A 15863-nucleotide genomic window follows, 5' to 3' on the forward strand; every position below is an offset into this window, starting at 1 on the left:
CAGCGAAACAAGTCGGGTACTCTTCCCACCACTGCATCCTGCTTTGTCCAGCAGCGAAACAAGTCGGGTACTCTTCCCAACACTGTATCCTGCTTTGTCCAGCAGCGAAACAAGTCGGGTACTCTTCCCAACACTGTATCCTGCTTTGTCCAGCAGCGAAACAAGTCGGGTACTCTTCCCACCATTGTATCCTGCTTTGTCTAGCAGTGAAACAAGTGCTTAAGTAAATAATGCAGACCTGTCTCCCTGTTTGCACTAAGCAATCAGACGCATCACGTGACCAATAGATTCAGGGATTATTTGAGAGACGGGGTCCAGTCAACTCAACCAAAAATTCGCTCTGAATTTGTTACGTAATTCAAAAATATTCACACATTTAATACATATTGCGCTTGTGATTTCCTGTGAACTAGAGGGATAAGTAAACAAATAAAATGCATATATAATAAATGACAAAATCCCGGTATATCATGTCTGTTCATTATGCAGTGCCAATTACTCTGTGATAACGGCACGTACCTTGCTACTGTTTTATGTGTTGGCATCATTTCCCCCCAAACAAAGACGTATCTGATAAACACAGTCCATGTCTTTCATTCAAAATAGTTTATTGCTATCATGCAGGAGTGCCATAAAAGTCGAGAGAACGCCACAGAAGATGCAAAATATTTGTTTTTCTCTGTACAAATATATGTATTCATAAATAGAAGCTCAAAATGAGAAGTTGGGGTTTAAGTAGGGGTGAACAGAGATGATGCTCGAGCTGAACTCTGCCTCAAGCCCATTATAGACGTTAATACAGTAGCTGACATGCATCAAAACAACTCAGTGCAGTATCCTGGCAACAGACAGACATCATAATCCATATTACAGCTTCATCGTGCAGAAGAGGTACAAACTACACTTTAAAAAGTACCAATAGGAAGTTCATGTTTTCAACGGATCAATGAAAGAAAATGACATTTATTTTTCATCCATACCATCAATCTCACTGTGTGAGGCCTCCATTGGGGGGCAATGGTGTCGTTAGCAGCACTGCTTTGGTTTCAGATTCAGGAGCAGTCGAGCAGGTCAATTGTTTAGGAAGTTATTAGGAGAGTCCCTACTACCAGAATGCATTGTGACATCCGTTTCTAAACCATATGTGCTTTCACAAAACCAATAATGGCAAGTGAGTTTATATAATGGTGACCTGTAGATGCCATTACTGTGTGCTTGACTCTGGAGCTGTATAATGTGGATCTAGGTGATCTGGGTCATCTACAGTCCAAGCTAAAGTAGCAAACAACTCAAAAAATGCTCAACACACAACTTGGGAGTCTTCAAATTACAAATGTTGCCTGCAACTCCCTGCTTGAAATGTGGCTGACCATGTCAAATTGATCACCTGATTTGAGTCCCCAGATAAAAACTGAAGGCAGTGCTACTCATTCTAAAGCTGCCTCTAACGTACAACAGACAGTACATATATAGTTGTTGACAAGAATAAAGGCCACTGGACCCGAGTCTTTGTTTTGGCACTTAAAAAGATTAGCGTCTCCTACAGCACTCCTAATGATTCACGTGATATCTCCTACAATTACAACATAGATTGATATGGTAGGCAATTTGCAAATGTAGAGGTTTACTTCAATAAACATACATTGATACGAAATTCATATAGTTCAAATAGTCATTTTAATAACCTCTATTAGGGAACTTAGATCAGGGCTATGATTGGGACAAATAGACAAGGCAGTTACACAGGCTACCTAGCTTTGTCTTCAAGGGGATTAAAACAAGTTAGCACTTGCACTTCTAAAGGTGCTCTATCCCAGGGAAATGTTTGCCTTGTGTGTGTCTTGCTGTGTCTGCAGCTGTACTGGAAGAGTTGTGATAACATCGACTACTAGATTTCCTGTTAGCACAATTGACTCGAGAAGTTTTTGCAAGTATTGTTCAGCCCTTTTCAGCCCCCCCCCCCTCACCATTGACCAACACTGACTGGCATTAAGTGCTCAATGTCCATCTGACACATAACAAGGAGGTGGTCGGGGATTAACGACAAGAAACAGCTGAGTTTTTAAGTGTTGTCTAAGCAGAATAAGGACAAGAACCAAGCACACACCTAAGATAATCCAGAGAATATCAGTCAAACAAAGGTGAAGACATGCAAACTGATACAGGTTGAAGTAAAACAGAAGACATCCATCCAGGAGACTTGTTTCCCTCTGAGCGACTGGCACTTTCCTGCTAAATAAATAGTGCTTATATTCCACTATACAACACCACCCATTGCAAACATCATCGAATAGCTGCTTGCTCCCACAGTCCCTCAGAGAAAGTACCTAGAAAACTCTAAAGGCAAAGATTTGCGCCATTGCTTGTGACCAGTGAACAACCCAAAACAAGTTTCCCAAAACAGAAATAATAATAAGTGAAACACCTTTAATAGCTCTTTAAAAGTCTTCAGTAGCCCTTGTCATTATTTCTTCTGTTTTTTGAAGATCTTGAAGGTGTGTTTCTTACGGCTGGCGACGGAGTCTGTGTCTTCTCCCGTGGAGCCGCTGTCTTCCTCCAGAGGGCTCTTCTTGGAGGAGAGTTGAGGGATACGGCTGCTTCCCTTGGCCCCTGCAGCCCCAGGCTGGCCCCCCGTGGGGGAGGGGGTGTCGGCATCGGTGGAGTTGAGGCTGAGGGAGCAGGAGGACTCTGACATGGACATACCGATGAGGCCGACGTCCATCTCTCCCAGGCTGGCTGACTTCTCAATGCTGTACACCTTCTTCATCAGGATGGGGCTCTCGGGGACTGGCTCGGTCTGGGCTCCTCCCTCGTGGACACGGTTCCCTCCGTTAGGTGTGTGGGCATGCAGGGAGGGCTCGTCGGAGGCGGAGCGGACAGGTGGACAATACAGTAAGGGGGTGGGTTTCACCAGGTGGCCCTTGGAGCTGTAGGCAGACAGACGATCACCGATTTGGGATAGAGACAGGGAGGAGTCTGAGTCTGAGCGGTTCAGATCCCTGTGGAAGAACAGAAGAGAGTCGGTGGAGGAAGAGAGGGACAGTGAGGCCCGGTCCAGAGACATTCTACCGCCTCTACCACCTAGGCACTTCAGGTAGATCTGAAAGAACTGGACAGATATAAGCAATGGCAGTAGCTCCATTTTCCCCTCTGATAGGCTAGGTGGATGTTTCACCACCAGATGGAATGCTTATACCTTTATAATCCTTTCAGAACTATGGGGTAGAGGCTAGGAATTGTTTCTGCACTGGGCCTGACTGAAAAGGGGATCCAAGCTAAAGCACTGCATGCTGGAGGTAATCTATCCAATGCCTGTAAAGCCAAGGACACTGTGGGCACTACTCGCCAACAGGACACTGTGGGCACTACTCAGAAACTGGAACTCCACTCCTGTTAGTAGTGCAGGCAGGGGTCAGGGTAGTTTGGGCAACCAGGAAAGACATGGGTTGGGAGTGGATGTAAAAAACTAAAATATGAAAGAATAAAACAACAAAATGGATTTTCAAAGAAAAGTATTAATGCACAGGTTGCAAAATGGGTGAGTTATAGTCAGAGGAAAGTATCATTAATGAAAATGAGAACACAGATATGGAAAACAATGTAATATACTACAGGTGAAATGAATGGGAGAAAAGCCAACGCGCATGCGGTGCGTGTGGAGGGACGAGAGCAGAGTGGTACCCGAAGCTGCTGCTGCGCTGGAAGTCTGGGATGGTGTCCATGGGCTGAAAATAAGACGAGTGATAGACGTGGGAAGAGTGAGGAGTGGAGGCATGTAAGGAGGAGGAGGAGTGGAAGGAGTGGGGCTGACGGTAAGGAGGAGGTGGAGAGGAGCAGAAGATCGAGGGGTGTGAGACAGCCGAGGACAGGGGGAGAGCCTCAAACTGTTGGAAGGACTGGCTGTGTGACTGTTGGAGGGTGGCCCTAGACCTGGATGGGTAAGAGGTGCAGTCTCCCTGCTGCCCCGCCAACAGGCAGGTCTCTACCAACCTCTGAGAGCCCATGGCCAGCTGGGAGTCCATGTGGCGCTGACGCAGGGACATCATACTGGGAGCTGCTGACACAACACAGAACAATACCATTATCAACAACCAAAGTCTGATTATACACAACACACAGGGTGAGGGAAAACAGTAGGTTGGAATTAGACTGGGAGGGCAGTAGCAGACATGGGTGTTGGGGACATTTCAGTACTGAATTGGTGTTCTTGACCTCTGTTCTGAGCACTTCAGTAACGTTTGGTTGTGAGGAACGCAAGTGATGGCTGTTCAATTACCTGGGCCTTAGCTATGCTATAGCATTAAACAAGAGAAAATGAGTTATGGCACTGTCTGGTGAGACGTTTGGCTGGTGTCTGGTGAGACGTTTGGCTGGTGTCTGGTGAGACGTTTGGCTGGTGTCTGGTGAGGATTTTTGCAGGGAGTACAAAAGTTTAATATTTCATCATAACTAATCCTTCATGTGTAAAATCAGACAGTGCTGTGTGTTGTGAGAGGGTCTAAGAGTTATCTGGGTGATGAGGATCAGAGAAAGAAGAGCAAGTCATTGGACAGCTTGAGACAGTAAGGACAGGGGTACATGGACACAGCATAGACAGTTTTCCTTCTCTATCTACAGTCCCTGTCCCAGGCCAGTGTTACAGCTATATCCATCTACAGTCCCTGTCCCAGGCCAGCGTGTTACAGCTATATCCATCTACAGTCCCTGTCCCAGGCCAGTGTTACAGCTATATCCATCTACAGTCCCTGTCCCAGGCCAGCTTGATACAGCTATATCCATCTACAGTCCCTGTCCCAGGCCAGTGTTACAGCTATATCCATCTACAGTCCCTGTCCCAGGCCAGTGTTACAGCTATATCCATCTACAGTCCCTGTCCCAGGCCAGCGTGTTACAGCTATATCCATCTACAGGCCCTGTCCCAGGCCAGTGTTACAGTTATATCCATCTACAGTCCCTGTCCCAGGCCAGCGTGTTACAGCTATATCCATCTACAGGCCCTGTCCCAGGCCAGAGTTTTACAGCTATATCCATCTACAGTCCCTGTCCCAGGCCAGAGTTTTACAGCTATATCCATCTACAGTCCCTGTCCCAGGCCAGAGTTTTACAGCTATATCCATCTACAGTCCCTGTCCCAGGCCAGAGTTTTACAGCTATATCCATCTACAGTCCCTGTCCCAGGCCAGAGTTTTACAGCTATATCCATCTACAGGCCCTGTCCCAGGCCAGCGTGTTACAGCTATATTCATCTACAGGCCCTGTCCCAGGCCAGCGTGTTACAGCTATATCCATCTACAGGCCCTGTCCCAGGCCAGCGTGTTACAGCTATATCCATCTACAGTCCCTGTCCCAGGCCAGTGTTACAGTTATATCCATCTACAGTCCCTGTCCCAGGCCAGCGTGTTACAGCTATATCCATCTACAGTCCCTGTCCCAGGCCAGTGTTACAGTTATATCCATCTACAGTCCCTGTCCCAGGCCAGTGTTACAGTTATATCCATCTACAGTCCCTGTCCCAGGCCAGAGTTTTACAGCTATATCCATCTACAGTCCCTGTCCCAGGCCAGAGTTTTACAGCTATATCCATCTACAGTCACTGTCCCAGGCCAGAGTTTTACAGCTATATCCATCTACAGTCACTGTCCCAGGCCAGAGTTTTACAGCTATATCCATCTACAGTCCCTGTCCCAGGACAGAGTTTTACAGCTATATCCATCTACAGTCCCTGTCCCCAGGCCAGCGTGTTACAGCTATATTCATCTACAGTCCCTGTCCCAGGCCAGCGTGTTACAGCTATATTCATCTACAGTCCCTGTCCCAGGCCAGTGTGTTACAGCTATATCCATCTACAGGCCCTGTCCCAGGCCAGCGTGTTACAGCTATATCCATCTACAGTCCCTGTCCCAGGCCAGTGTTACAGTTATATCCATCTACAGTCCCTGTCCCAGGCCAGTGTTACAGCTATATCCATCTACAGTCCCTGTCCCAGGCCAGTGTTACAGTTATATCCATCTGCTCTGTAAGGCTTTGACAGGGGTGTGTGACTTAAGGATAGAGAGCGTTGAGGTCAGGACAAAGGGGTATAAGTAGCTAACAGGCCAACCAGAGTATTTCCTGAGGGACTGGCTGCCAGAACCCATGGGCCACAGACCACTGGCTCGCCGGTCCTTGAGGCAGTTGGTGTCTGTGGGTGGACCAGAGACACGAACGGCAGCCGCAGCCAAAAACCAAAGAGACAGTGTTGGTGGGAGGAGAGAGAGGAAGTGAGGGAGGGAACATGTCATTAATGTGGATTAGAAGACTTACTAGAGGACTGTAGTGACAGAGCTCTAGAAGGAGACTACAGCACCAGAGCTCAGATTACCACTGCAGTAAGTATCAGACCTGATCTCTGGGTCAGCTATAATCATAGTCCAGATAGTTAGTATCAGCCCTTATCTCTGGGTCAGCTATAATCATAGCCCAGATAGTTAGTATCAGCCCTTATCTCTGGGTCAGCTATAATCATAGCCCAGATAGTTAGTATCAGCCCTTATCTCTGGGTCAGCTATAATCATAGCCCAGATAGTTAGTATCAGCCCTCATCTCTGGGTCAGCTATAATCATAGCCCAGATAGTTAGTATCAGCCCTTATCTCTGGGTCTGCTCTCTCTGGGACAGCTATTATCATATCCAAGACAGTATCAGTCCTTCTCTCTGGGTCTGCTATAATCATAACCCAAATACTGCCCAGTAGAGCTCAGAGCTGGGTACCAGGAGACCAGTACACATTGATTGACTTTATATGTCAACATTATGTTGTGACAAATATAATATATTTAGGTTGTCAAAAGACGAGAAATAGACATAAGAACTAAAGTATGTTGTTTGCATCATAACTCCCTTTGAGACCGTAACTGGTAAATAAAAGCTGTAATTCTCAATTCAAAAGAAGAAACCCTGAGTATGTAATTCCTTAGTGGCTGAAAAAAAGTGATACAGTGCATTCAGACCCCTTGACTTTTTCCACATTTTGTTACGTTTACAGCCCTATTCTAAAATGGATAATCAATAAAATCCTAAATCTACACACATAAACCCATAATGACAAAGCAAAAACAGGTTTTTCACATTTTTTTTGCAAATTTATAACCAAGCCATCAGGTCAAAGGAATTGTCCATAGAGCTCCGAGACAGGATTGTGTCGAGGCACAGGACAACAAAAACATTATGCAGCATTGAAGGTACTCAAGAACACAGTGGCCTCCATCATTATTAAATGGAAGAAGTTTGAAACCACCAAGACTCTTGGATTTGCCAAAATGCACTTAAAGGACTCTCAGACCATGAGAAACAAGATGCTCTGGTCTGATGAAACCAAGATTGAACTCCTTGGCCTGAATGCCAAGTGTCACGTCTGGAGGAAAACTGGCACCATCCCTTCGGTGAAGTATGGTGGTGGCAGCATCATGATGTGGGGATGTTTTTCCGCTGCAGATACTGGGAGATTAGTCAGGATTGAGGGAAAGATGAACGGAGCAAATTAGAGAGAGATCCTTGATTAAAACCTGCTCCAAAGCGCCCAGGAACTTCCAACAGGACAATGACCCTAAGCACACAACCAAGAATACGCAGGAGTGGTCTCTGAATGTCCCCAAGTGGCTCAACAAGACTCAAGACTTGAACGTGATCGAACATCTCTGGAGAGACCTGAAAATAGCTGTGCAGCAATGCTCCCCATCCAACCTGACAGAGCTTGAGAGGATCTGGAGAGAAGAATGGGAGAAACTCCCCAAATACAGGTGTGACAAGCCTGTAGTGTCATACCTAAGAAGAGTCGAGGCTGTAATCACTGCCAAAGGTGGATACAGTACTGAATAAAGGGTCTGAATACTTATGTAAATGTCAAATGTACATTTTTTTATACACTTGCCCAAAAATCTAAAAACCTATTTTTGCTTTGTCATTTGGGGTAGATTGTGTAAATTGATGGGGGAGGGGGGGGGCTGTTTAATCACTTTTAACTTAAAATGTGGGAAAGGGGTCTGAATACTTTCTGAATGGAGTATAGCATGTACCCCCAGGGGAATGACAATATAAAGCAAGGCTATGTGAGAAAGTTAAACAAACGGTCTTCCAGGCAGCACAACAAGGCCATTGTGCCTTCTTCTTTCCCAAATATAGGCCTAGACCAAAGCTAAAGCCTTATAAAGCTTACAGGAGTACAACAGCCTTTCATATGGCTTACTATTACTTCATGTTCAGCACATTCCATTGGTCAGACTAGGAGACAACTGCTAAAAATACATCAGCACAAAGATTTGGTGTCATGAAGCATGTATTTTTTCAGAGGTTAAATTTTCACAGCATGGGATATCAACATTGTGCACCTTGTTCTCATCTTACACTCCATCCCAGAAGTGAAATTCCCATATATCAAGTCAACACTAAATTCCAAAATAACCAACTGAAAACATGTATTAAAAAAACAGGTGAAATTACAATGAATATATTATAGACTTGCAAACACACAACACCCTCAAATCACAGACAAACACCCTGAATCCCTTCACCAACAAGGCTGCTCATTCTGTAAATTCATAGACTCGTTGATAAATCGTTAATGATAATACTTTGTGGCTGTATGCTAATTTTCATATGAGAGCTGATTTTTGGATTTCCCCAGGAGGCCCTTGGTGTATTTAGGGGGTATTTTGCTACAGAGTCCCACAGTGAAGCCGAGGGAGTCGGACGAGCCCTTACATTGCAGAGTTCCGGGCGATATGATGTCCTCGTCCATGTCGTCCATGTCATCAGACATAATGAAGTGCTGGGGTGTGGCCCGGCCACCCATGATGCTGGGGTCAAGGTTCAGGGTGGAGGCCAGGGAGGTAAGCCCAGGGTTGTTGACGATAGTGAACCCCGTCAGAATCTCAATCTGCTGCCAGCGGTGCAGCCTCTCCCTCAGAGCAGCAGTCACCTCACCCAGGGCTTGTCTGGACCGGAGGAGAGGAGAGGGAGAAGGGGAGGAGGAGGACAGAGGGAAACAAGCACAGATCACAATGTGAACATAGTTATAGGAGATATTGTCTTAGACAAATCCCAATCTTTAATTAAACTCACTTGGCTGTCAGAATCTGGTGATCCACATTATCCAGACAGGAGCTGTGTGCCACATGGAAGGTCCCAAATATGGTGTTCCTCTTCTTCTTGATCTTCTCTGCCTGCAGTCACACACACACACACAATAAAACATTACTCTCCCATTCTGTCACACTAAGGGTCCAGAGTTTCTCCTGCTCACATGGACAGGGAAATCTCCTCCTGGTCTCTGGTCCTTATGACAGGCTGTTTTATATCTCTAGTCCTCATTTGATTGTTTACTTGATTATACATCAATAGTCAATTACTCATCGTCATTATTCAGTCTCATAGTCTTCAAACTTCAAATCTCATGCGGTGTATATATCTCTAGTCCTCATGGATCATACATGTTACTATTATGTCATTTTTAAAGAGTCCCAGTCTGTCATGACGGCTGGTTATACAAAGTTAGGTATAAAGAGCAGGAAGACTGAAGGACAAAGGGATCTAGTCTCATGCGGCACGGCACATGTCCCTCCCTAGTCCCCATACGGCAATCTCCCTAATTGGCTTCCCTAATGTATATATCTCTAGTCCTCATGCGGTGTCCTGCTCCAGAGATATATCTCTAGTCCTCATGCCTCGTCAGTAAAGTGTATATATCTCTAGTCCTCATGCGGTGTATATATCTCTAGTCCTCATCCTCAGTCCTCATGCGGTGTATATATCTCTAGTCCTCATGCGGTGTATATATCTCTAGTCCTCATGCGGTGTATATATCTCTAGTCCTCATGCGTCCAAATTGTGTATATATCTCCTAGTCTCCATGCGGTGTATATCTCTAGTCCTCATGCGGTGTATATATCTCTAGTCCTCATGCGTCCTCATGTGTATATATCTCCTAGTCCTCATGCGGTGTCTAGTCCTCATATATCTCTAGTCCTCATGTATATATCTCTAGTCCTCATCATTGCGGTATATCTAGTCCTCATGCGGTGTATATATCTAGTCCTCCTCATGCGGTGTATATATCTCTAGTCCTCATGCGGTGTATATATCTCCTCATGCGGTGTATATATCTAGTCCTCATCATGTATATATCTAGTCCTCATGCGGTGTATATATCTATCCTCATATATATCCTCATGCGGTGTATATATCTAGTCCTCATGCGGTGTATATCTCTAGTCCTCATGCGGTCTCTAGTCCTCATGCGGTGTATATCTCTAGTCCTCATGCGGTGTATATATCTCTAGTCCTCATGCGGTGTATATATCTCTAGTCCTCATATATCTCTAGTCCTCATGCGGTGTATATATCTCTAGTCCTCATGCGGTGTATATATCTCTAGTCCTCATGCGGTGTATATATCTCTAGTCCTCATGCGGTGTATATATATATATATATATCTAGTCCACATGCGGTGTATATCTCTAGTCCTCATGCGGTGTATATATCTAGTCCACATGCGGTGTATATCTCTAGTCCTCATGCGGTGTATATATATCTAGTTCTCATGCGGTGTATATAGCTAGTTCTCATGCGGTGTATATATCTAGTCCTCATGCGGTGTATATATCTAGTCCTCATGCGGTGTATATCTCTAGTCCTCATGCGGTGTATATATCTCTAGTTCTCATGCGGTGTGTATATCTAGTCCTCATGCGGTGTATATATCTAGTCCTCATGCGGTGTATATATCTAGTCCTCATGCGGTGTATATATCTAGTCCTCATGCGGTGTATATATCTAGTCCTCATGCGGTGTATATATCTAGTCCTCATGCGGTGTATATATCTAGTCCTCATGCGGTGTATATATCTAGTCCTCATGCGGTGTATATATCTAGTCCTCATGCGGTGTATATCTCTAGTCCTCATGCGGTGTATATCTCTAGTCCTCATCCGGTGTATATCTCTAGTCCTCATGCGGTGTATATATCTCTAGTCCTCATGCGGTGTATATATCTCTAGTCCTCATGCGGTGTATATATCTCTAGTCCTCATGCGGTGTATATATCTAGTCCTCATGCGGTGTATATCTCTAGTCCTCATGCGGTGTATATCTCTAGTCCTCATCCGGTGTATATCTCTAGTCCTCATGCGGTGTATATATCTCTAGTCCTCATGCGGTGTATATATCTCTAGTCCTCATGCGGTGTATATATCTACTCCTCATCCGGTGTATATATCTAGTCCTGTGGCATCTCACCCCTTCTTTCGCCACCAGTAGCTGTTTCTCAGCGTTCTGCTTCTTGATGTTGTAGTACTGCACCTCCACCTCATGGGTGAGTTGGAGCCACTTCTGGAGGGACTCTGGTGGAGACCAGCTGCAGCGAGACTCCAGCTCCTTCTCTGCTTTCTTCAGGGCCATGCGCACCTGCAAAAACACACACGTCACACAGACCAGAAGTCAACCTACAACATATAACTTATTCTGACTCAAAACAGCGATGAAAAGAACACACTAAAGTCTTCACGTCAAAAATCAAAGTGGTTAAACACAAATGAATCATTCCCATAGTGTCCCTCTGGACCATGGTGTAAATGTGGATGGGGAGGTGGGAGAGGGAAATCTGATCTCATTGGCGTGTGAAAGCTAGTACTCTCTTTGTCTCCAGACATACTCATTAAGAGCTGCGCAAATGAGCCCAGAGCCAAAGAGGCATCCACCCGCCAAAGAGGAACCCTCCAGATGAAATTATCATTCTAAATCCTGTGAAGAACTAGGGCCATGGTTTAGGGTACAATATGACCTGTCTGCAGTCAGGAGCGGTGAATCTAATCCTTACTTCATATGAAAACATTCTGATCCATCATGCTTACGAAGAGTGCATATATATATATATATATATATATATATATATATATATATATACATACACACACACACACACTACACACAAGCTCTTCGTAGGTATGTATGCTGAAAAGGAGGGAGCCATCTCAGGCCCTTTCTCTAGTCAGATCTTGAGAACTGAAATCAGATAAAGGAGTGAGTATTGCTTCCTCCAGCAGACTACAGTGTTCTCAGGAGACCATAGTGATCGTAGTAGAATGAAGAGTACACAACATGAGCCCTCTGCTCAGCTGCCCTGTGTGGGCCGACCGCTGCTTCTTTTCCTGCCATTTCCCAGATGGGCAAAGAGCTGAGTGGGAGTTATGCCTACTGATAACATTCTGCATCTGATCCATCTAAATGTTTAGCTGGCTCCCTAGAATATAGAGTGGTTAACAGGGTTCAGTCAAGTCTCCCCTATCTGGAATTAATCTACAGGATCATGTTACTGGCCTCAACCACACCTTGTTTCTCAACAAGTACCCCGCTAGAATAATTACCCCTCTCATCCACATGCATTTGTTCTCCACACCCGTCCCTCCCCAAAGTGGTACAGTCCAGTACCTGGTCCAGCTCCTCCTCAGCGTATTTCTGGCGACTCAGCTCGTTCTCGGTGCCCTCGCGGAGCTCCTTCAGCCGCTGGGCCTCCTGCTTGGCACAGTTGATCTCATCCCTCAGCTTCTGTTCCAGGTTCACCTTCTCCACCTCTACTGTACGGTGCTCCTCCTGGGCTATCTGCAGCCTGAGAGCGAGATAATCTTTTACCATCTCATGCTAGAATAAACAAGGTCTGAGGTCATTTGCCTTTGGCCTAAAGAGCAGGAGCCCAGACTTAAAGATATTGGAAATACAGACATTGTTATCCTACAAGAAACATTTTATAGAGGAGACTGACCCACTGGTTGCCCTCTAGGTTACAGAGGTGGTAGTCCCATCCACCAAACTACCAGGTGTGAAACAGGGAAGAGACTCAGGAGGTATGCTAATTTGGTATAGAGCAGACTATACATTCTTTTTGGAGAAATGTCCTCTGGTCTGATGAAACAAAAATAGAACTGTTTGGCCATAATGACCATCGTTATGTTTGGAGGAAAAAGGGGGAGGCTTGCAAGCCAAAGGACACCATCCCAACCGTGAAACACGGGGGTGGCAGCATCACATTGTGGGGGTGCTTTGCTGCAAGATGAACTGGTGCACTTCACAAAAGAGATGGCATCATGAGGTAGAAAAATGATGTGGATATATTGAAGCAACATCAAGACATCAGTCAGGAGGCTCAATCAAATCCAATTGTATTTGTCACATACACATGGTTAGCAGATTTTAATGAGAGTGTAGCGAAATGCTTGTGCTTCTAGTTCCAACAATGCAGTAATAACCAACGAGTAATCTAACCTAACAATTCCACAACTACTACCTTATACACACACAAGTGTAAAGGGATAAAGAATATGTACATAAAGATATATGAATGAATAAAGCTTGGTCGCAAATAGGTATTCCAAATGGACAATGACCCCAAGCATTCATCCAAAGTTTAAGGACAACTTAGTCAAGACATTGGAGTGGCCATCACAAAGCCCTGACCTCAATCCCATAGACAATTTGTTGGCAGAACTGAAAAAGCATGAGTGAGCAAGGAGGCCGACAAACCTGACTCAGTTACACAAGCTGTCAGGAGGAATGGGACAAAATTTACCCAACTTATTGTGGGAAGCAACCCGTAACATTTGACCCAAATTAAACAATTTAAAGGCAATGCTGCTACCAAACACTAATTGAGTGTATGTAAACTTCTGACCCACTGGGAATGTGATGAAAGAAATCAAATCTGAAAAAATCATTCCCTCTACTATTATTCTGACATCTCACATTCTTAAAATAAAGTAATGATCCTAACTGCCCTAAAATAGGGATTTTTAAACCCAGGATTAAAAGGTCAGTAATTGTGAAAACTGAGTTTAAATGTATTTGGTTATAAGGTGTATGTAAACTTCAGCCTTCAACTCTACGCACACACACCACCTTTGTTTGAATTGGTTTTGCATTTTTTTAAACAAGTTGTTTTTTCCATTTCAATTCACCAATTTGGACTTTATTTATGTATTTACTTTATTTCACCTTTATTTAACCAGGTAGGCTAGTTGAGAACACCTTTATTTAACCAGGTAAGCTAGTTGAGAACACCTTTATTTAACCAGGTAGGCTAGTTGAGAACACCTTTATTTAACCAGGTAGGCTAGTTGAGAACACCTTTATTTAACCAGGTAGGCTAGTTGAGAACACCTTTATTTAACCAGGTAGGCTAGTTGAGAACACCTTTATTTAACCAGGTAGGCTAGTTGAGAACACCTTTATTTAACCAGGTAGGCTAGTTGAGAACACCTTTATTTAACCAGGTAGGCTAGTTGAGAACACCTTTATTTAACCAGGTAGGCTAGTTGAGAACACCTTTATTTAACCAGGTAGGCTAGTTGAGAACACCTTTATTTAACCAGGTATAGGCTAGTTGAGAACACCTTTATTTAACCAGGTAGGCTAGTTGAGAACACCTTTATTTAACCAGGTAGGCCAGTTGAGAACACCTTTATTTAACCAGGTAGGCCAGTTGAGAACACCTTTATTTAACCAGGTAGGCCAGTTGAGAACACCTTTATTTAACCAGGTAGGCTAGTTGAGAACACCTTTATTTAACCAGGTAGGCTAGTTGAGAACACCTTTATTTAACCAGGTAGGCTAGTTGAGAACACCTTTATTTAAACAGGTAGGCTAGTTGAGAACACCTTTATTTAAACAGGTAGGATAGTTGAGAACACCTTTATTTAACCAGGTAGGCTAGTTGAGAACACCTTTATTTAACCAGGTAGGCTAGTTGAGAACACCTTTATTTAACCAGGTAGGCTAGTTGAGAACACCTTTATTTAACCAGGTAGGCTAGTTGAGAACACCTTTATTTAACCAGGTAGGCTAGTTGAGAACACCTTTATTTAAACAGGTAGGCTAGTTGAGAACACCTTTATTTAACCAGGTAGGCTAGTTGAGAACACCTTTATTTAACCAGGTAGACTAGTTGAGAACACCTTTATTTAACCAGGTAGGCTAGTTGAGAACACCTTTATTTAACCAGGTAGGCTAGTTGAGAACACCTTTATTTAACCAGGTAGGCTAGTTGAGAACACCTTTATTTAACCAGGTAGGCTAGTTGAGAACACCTTTATTTAACCAGGTAGGCTAGTTGAGAACACCTTTATTTAACCAGGTAGGCTAGTTGAGAACACCTTTATTTAACCAGGTAGGCTAGTTGAGAACACCTTTATTTAACCAGGTAGGCTAGTTGAGAACACCTTTATTTAACCAGGTAGGCTAGTTGAGAACACCTTTATTTAACCAGGTAGGCTAGTTGAGAACACCTTTATTTAACCAGGTAGGCTAGTTGAGAACACCTTTATTTAACCAGGTAGGCTAGTTGAGAACACCTTTATTTAACCAGGTAGGCTAGTTGAGAACACCTTTATTTAACCAGGTAGGCTAGTTGAGAACACCTTTATTTAACCAGGTAGGCTAGTTGAGAACACCTTTATTTAACCAGGTAGGCTAGTTGAGAACACCTTTATTTAACCAGGTAGGCTAGTTGAGAACACCTTTATTTAACCAGGTAGGCTAGTTGAGAACACCTTTATTTAACCAGGTAGGCTAGTTGAGAACACCTTTATTTAACCAGGTAGGCTAGTTGAGAACACCTTTATTTAAACAGGTAGGTTAGTTGAGAACAAGTTCTCATTTGCAACTGCGACCTGGCCAAGATAAAGCATAGCAGTGTGAACAGACAACACAGAGTTACACATGGAGTAAACAATTAACAAGTCATTAACACAGTAGGAAAAAAAAGTCTATGTACATTGTGTGCAAAAGGCATGAGGTAGGCGAATAATTACAATTTAGCAGATTAACACTGGAGTGATAAA

At 44.1% G+C, this 15863-nt stretch overlaps 1 protein-coding gene across 4 annotated transcripts in view; it reads right to left on the minus strand.

The window, feature by feature from the left end:
* Nucleotides 1-587: 587 nt before the first annotated feature.
* The window catches only part of LOC124004779 (stromal interaction molecule 1-like), a 66197-nt gene continuing 50921 nt past the window's right edge, over nt 588-15863 (minus strand). The window contains exons 8-13 of one of the 4 annotated variants that reach the window (XM_046313568.1): nt 12463-12640; nt 11272-11439; nt 9100-9200; nt 8740-8972; nt 3991-4054; nt 588-2927 (exon numbers count right to left, since the gene is read on the minus strand). In XM_046313568.1, the coding sequence (XP_046169524.1) occupies nt 2465-2927; nt 3991-4054; nt 8740-8972; nt 9100-9200; nt 11272-11439; nt 12463-12640 (1207 nt within the window). In that variant the 3' untranslated portion in view covers nt 588-2464. Of the gene's footprint in view, nt 3000-3681; nt 4055-8739; nt 8973-9099; nt 9201-11271; nt 11440-12462; nt 12641-15863 lie in introns of all 4 variants that reach the window. The other 3 variants (XM_046313567.1, XM_046313566.1, XM_046313565.1) reach the window with 3 other exon arrangements.

This window comes from Oncorhynchus gorbuscha, linkage group LG19 (genome assembly GCF_021184085.1).
Source record: "Oncorhynchus gorbuscha isolate QuinsamMale2020 ecotype Even-year linkage group LG19, OgorEven_v1.0, whole genome shotgun sequence".
NCBI classification, from domain to species: Eukaryota; Metazoa; Chordata; class Actinopteri; order Salmoniformes; family Salmonidae; genus Oncorhynchus; species Oncorhynchus gorbuscha.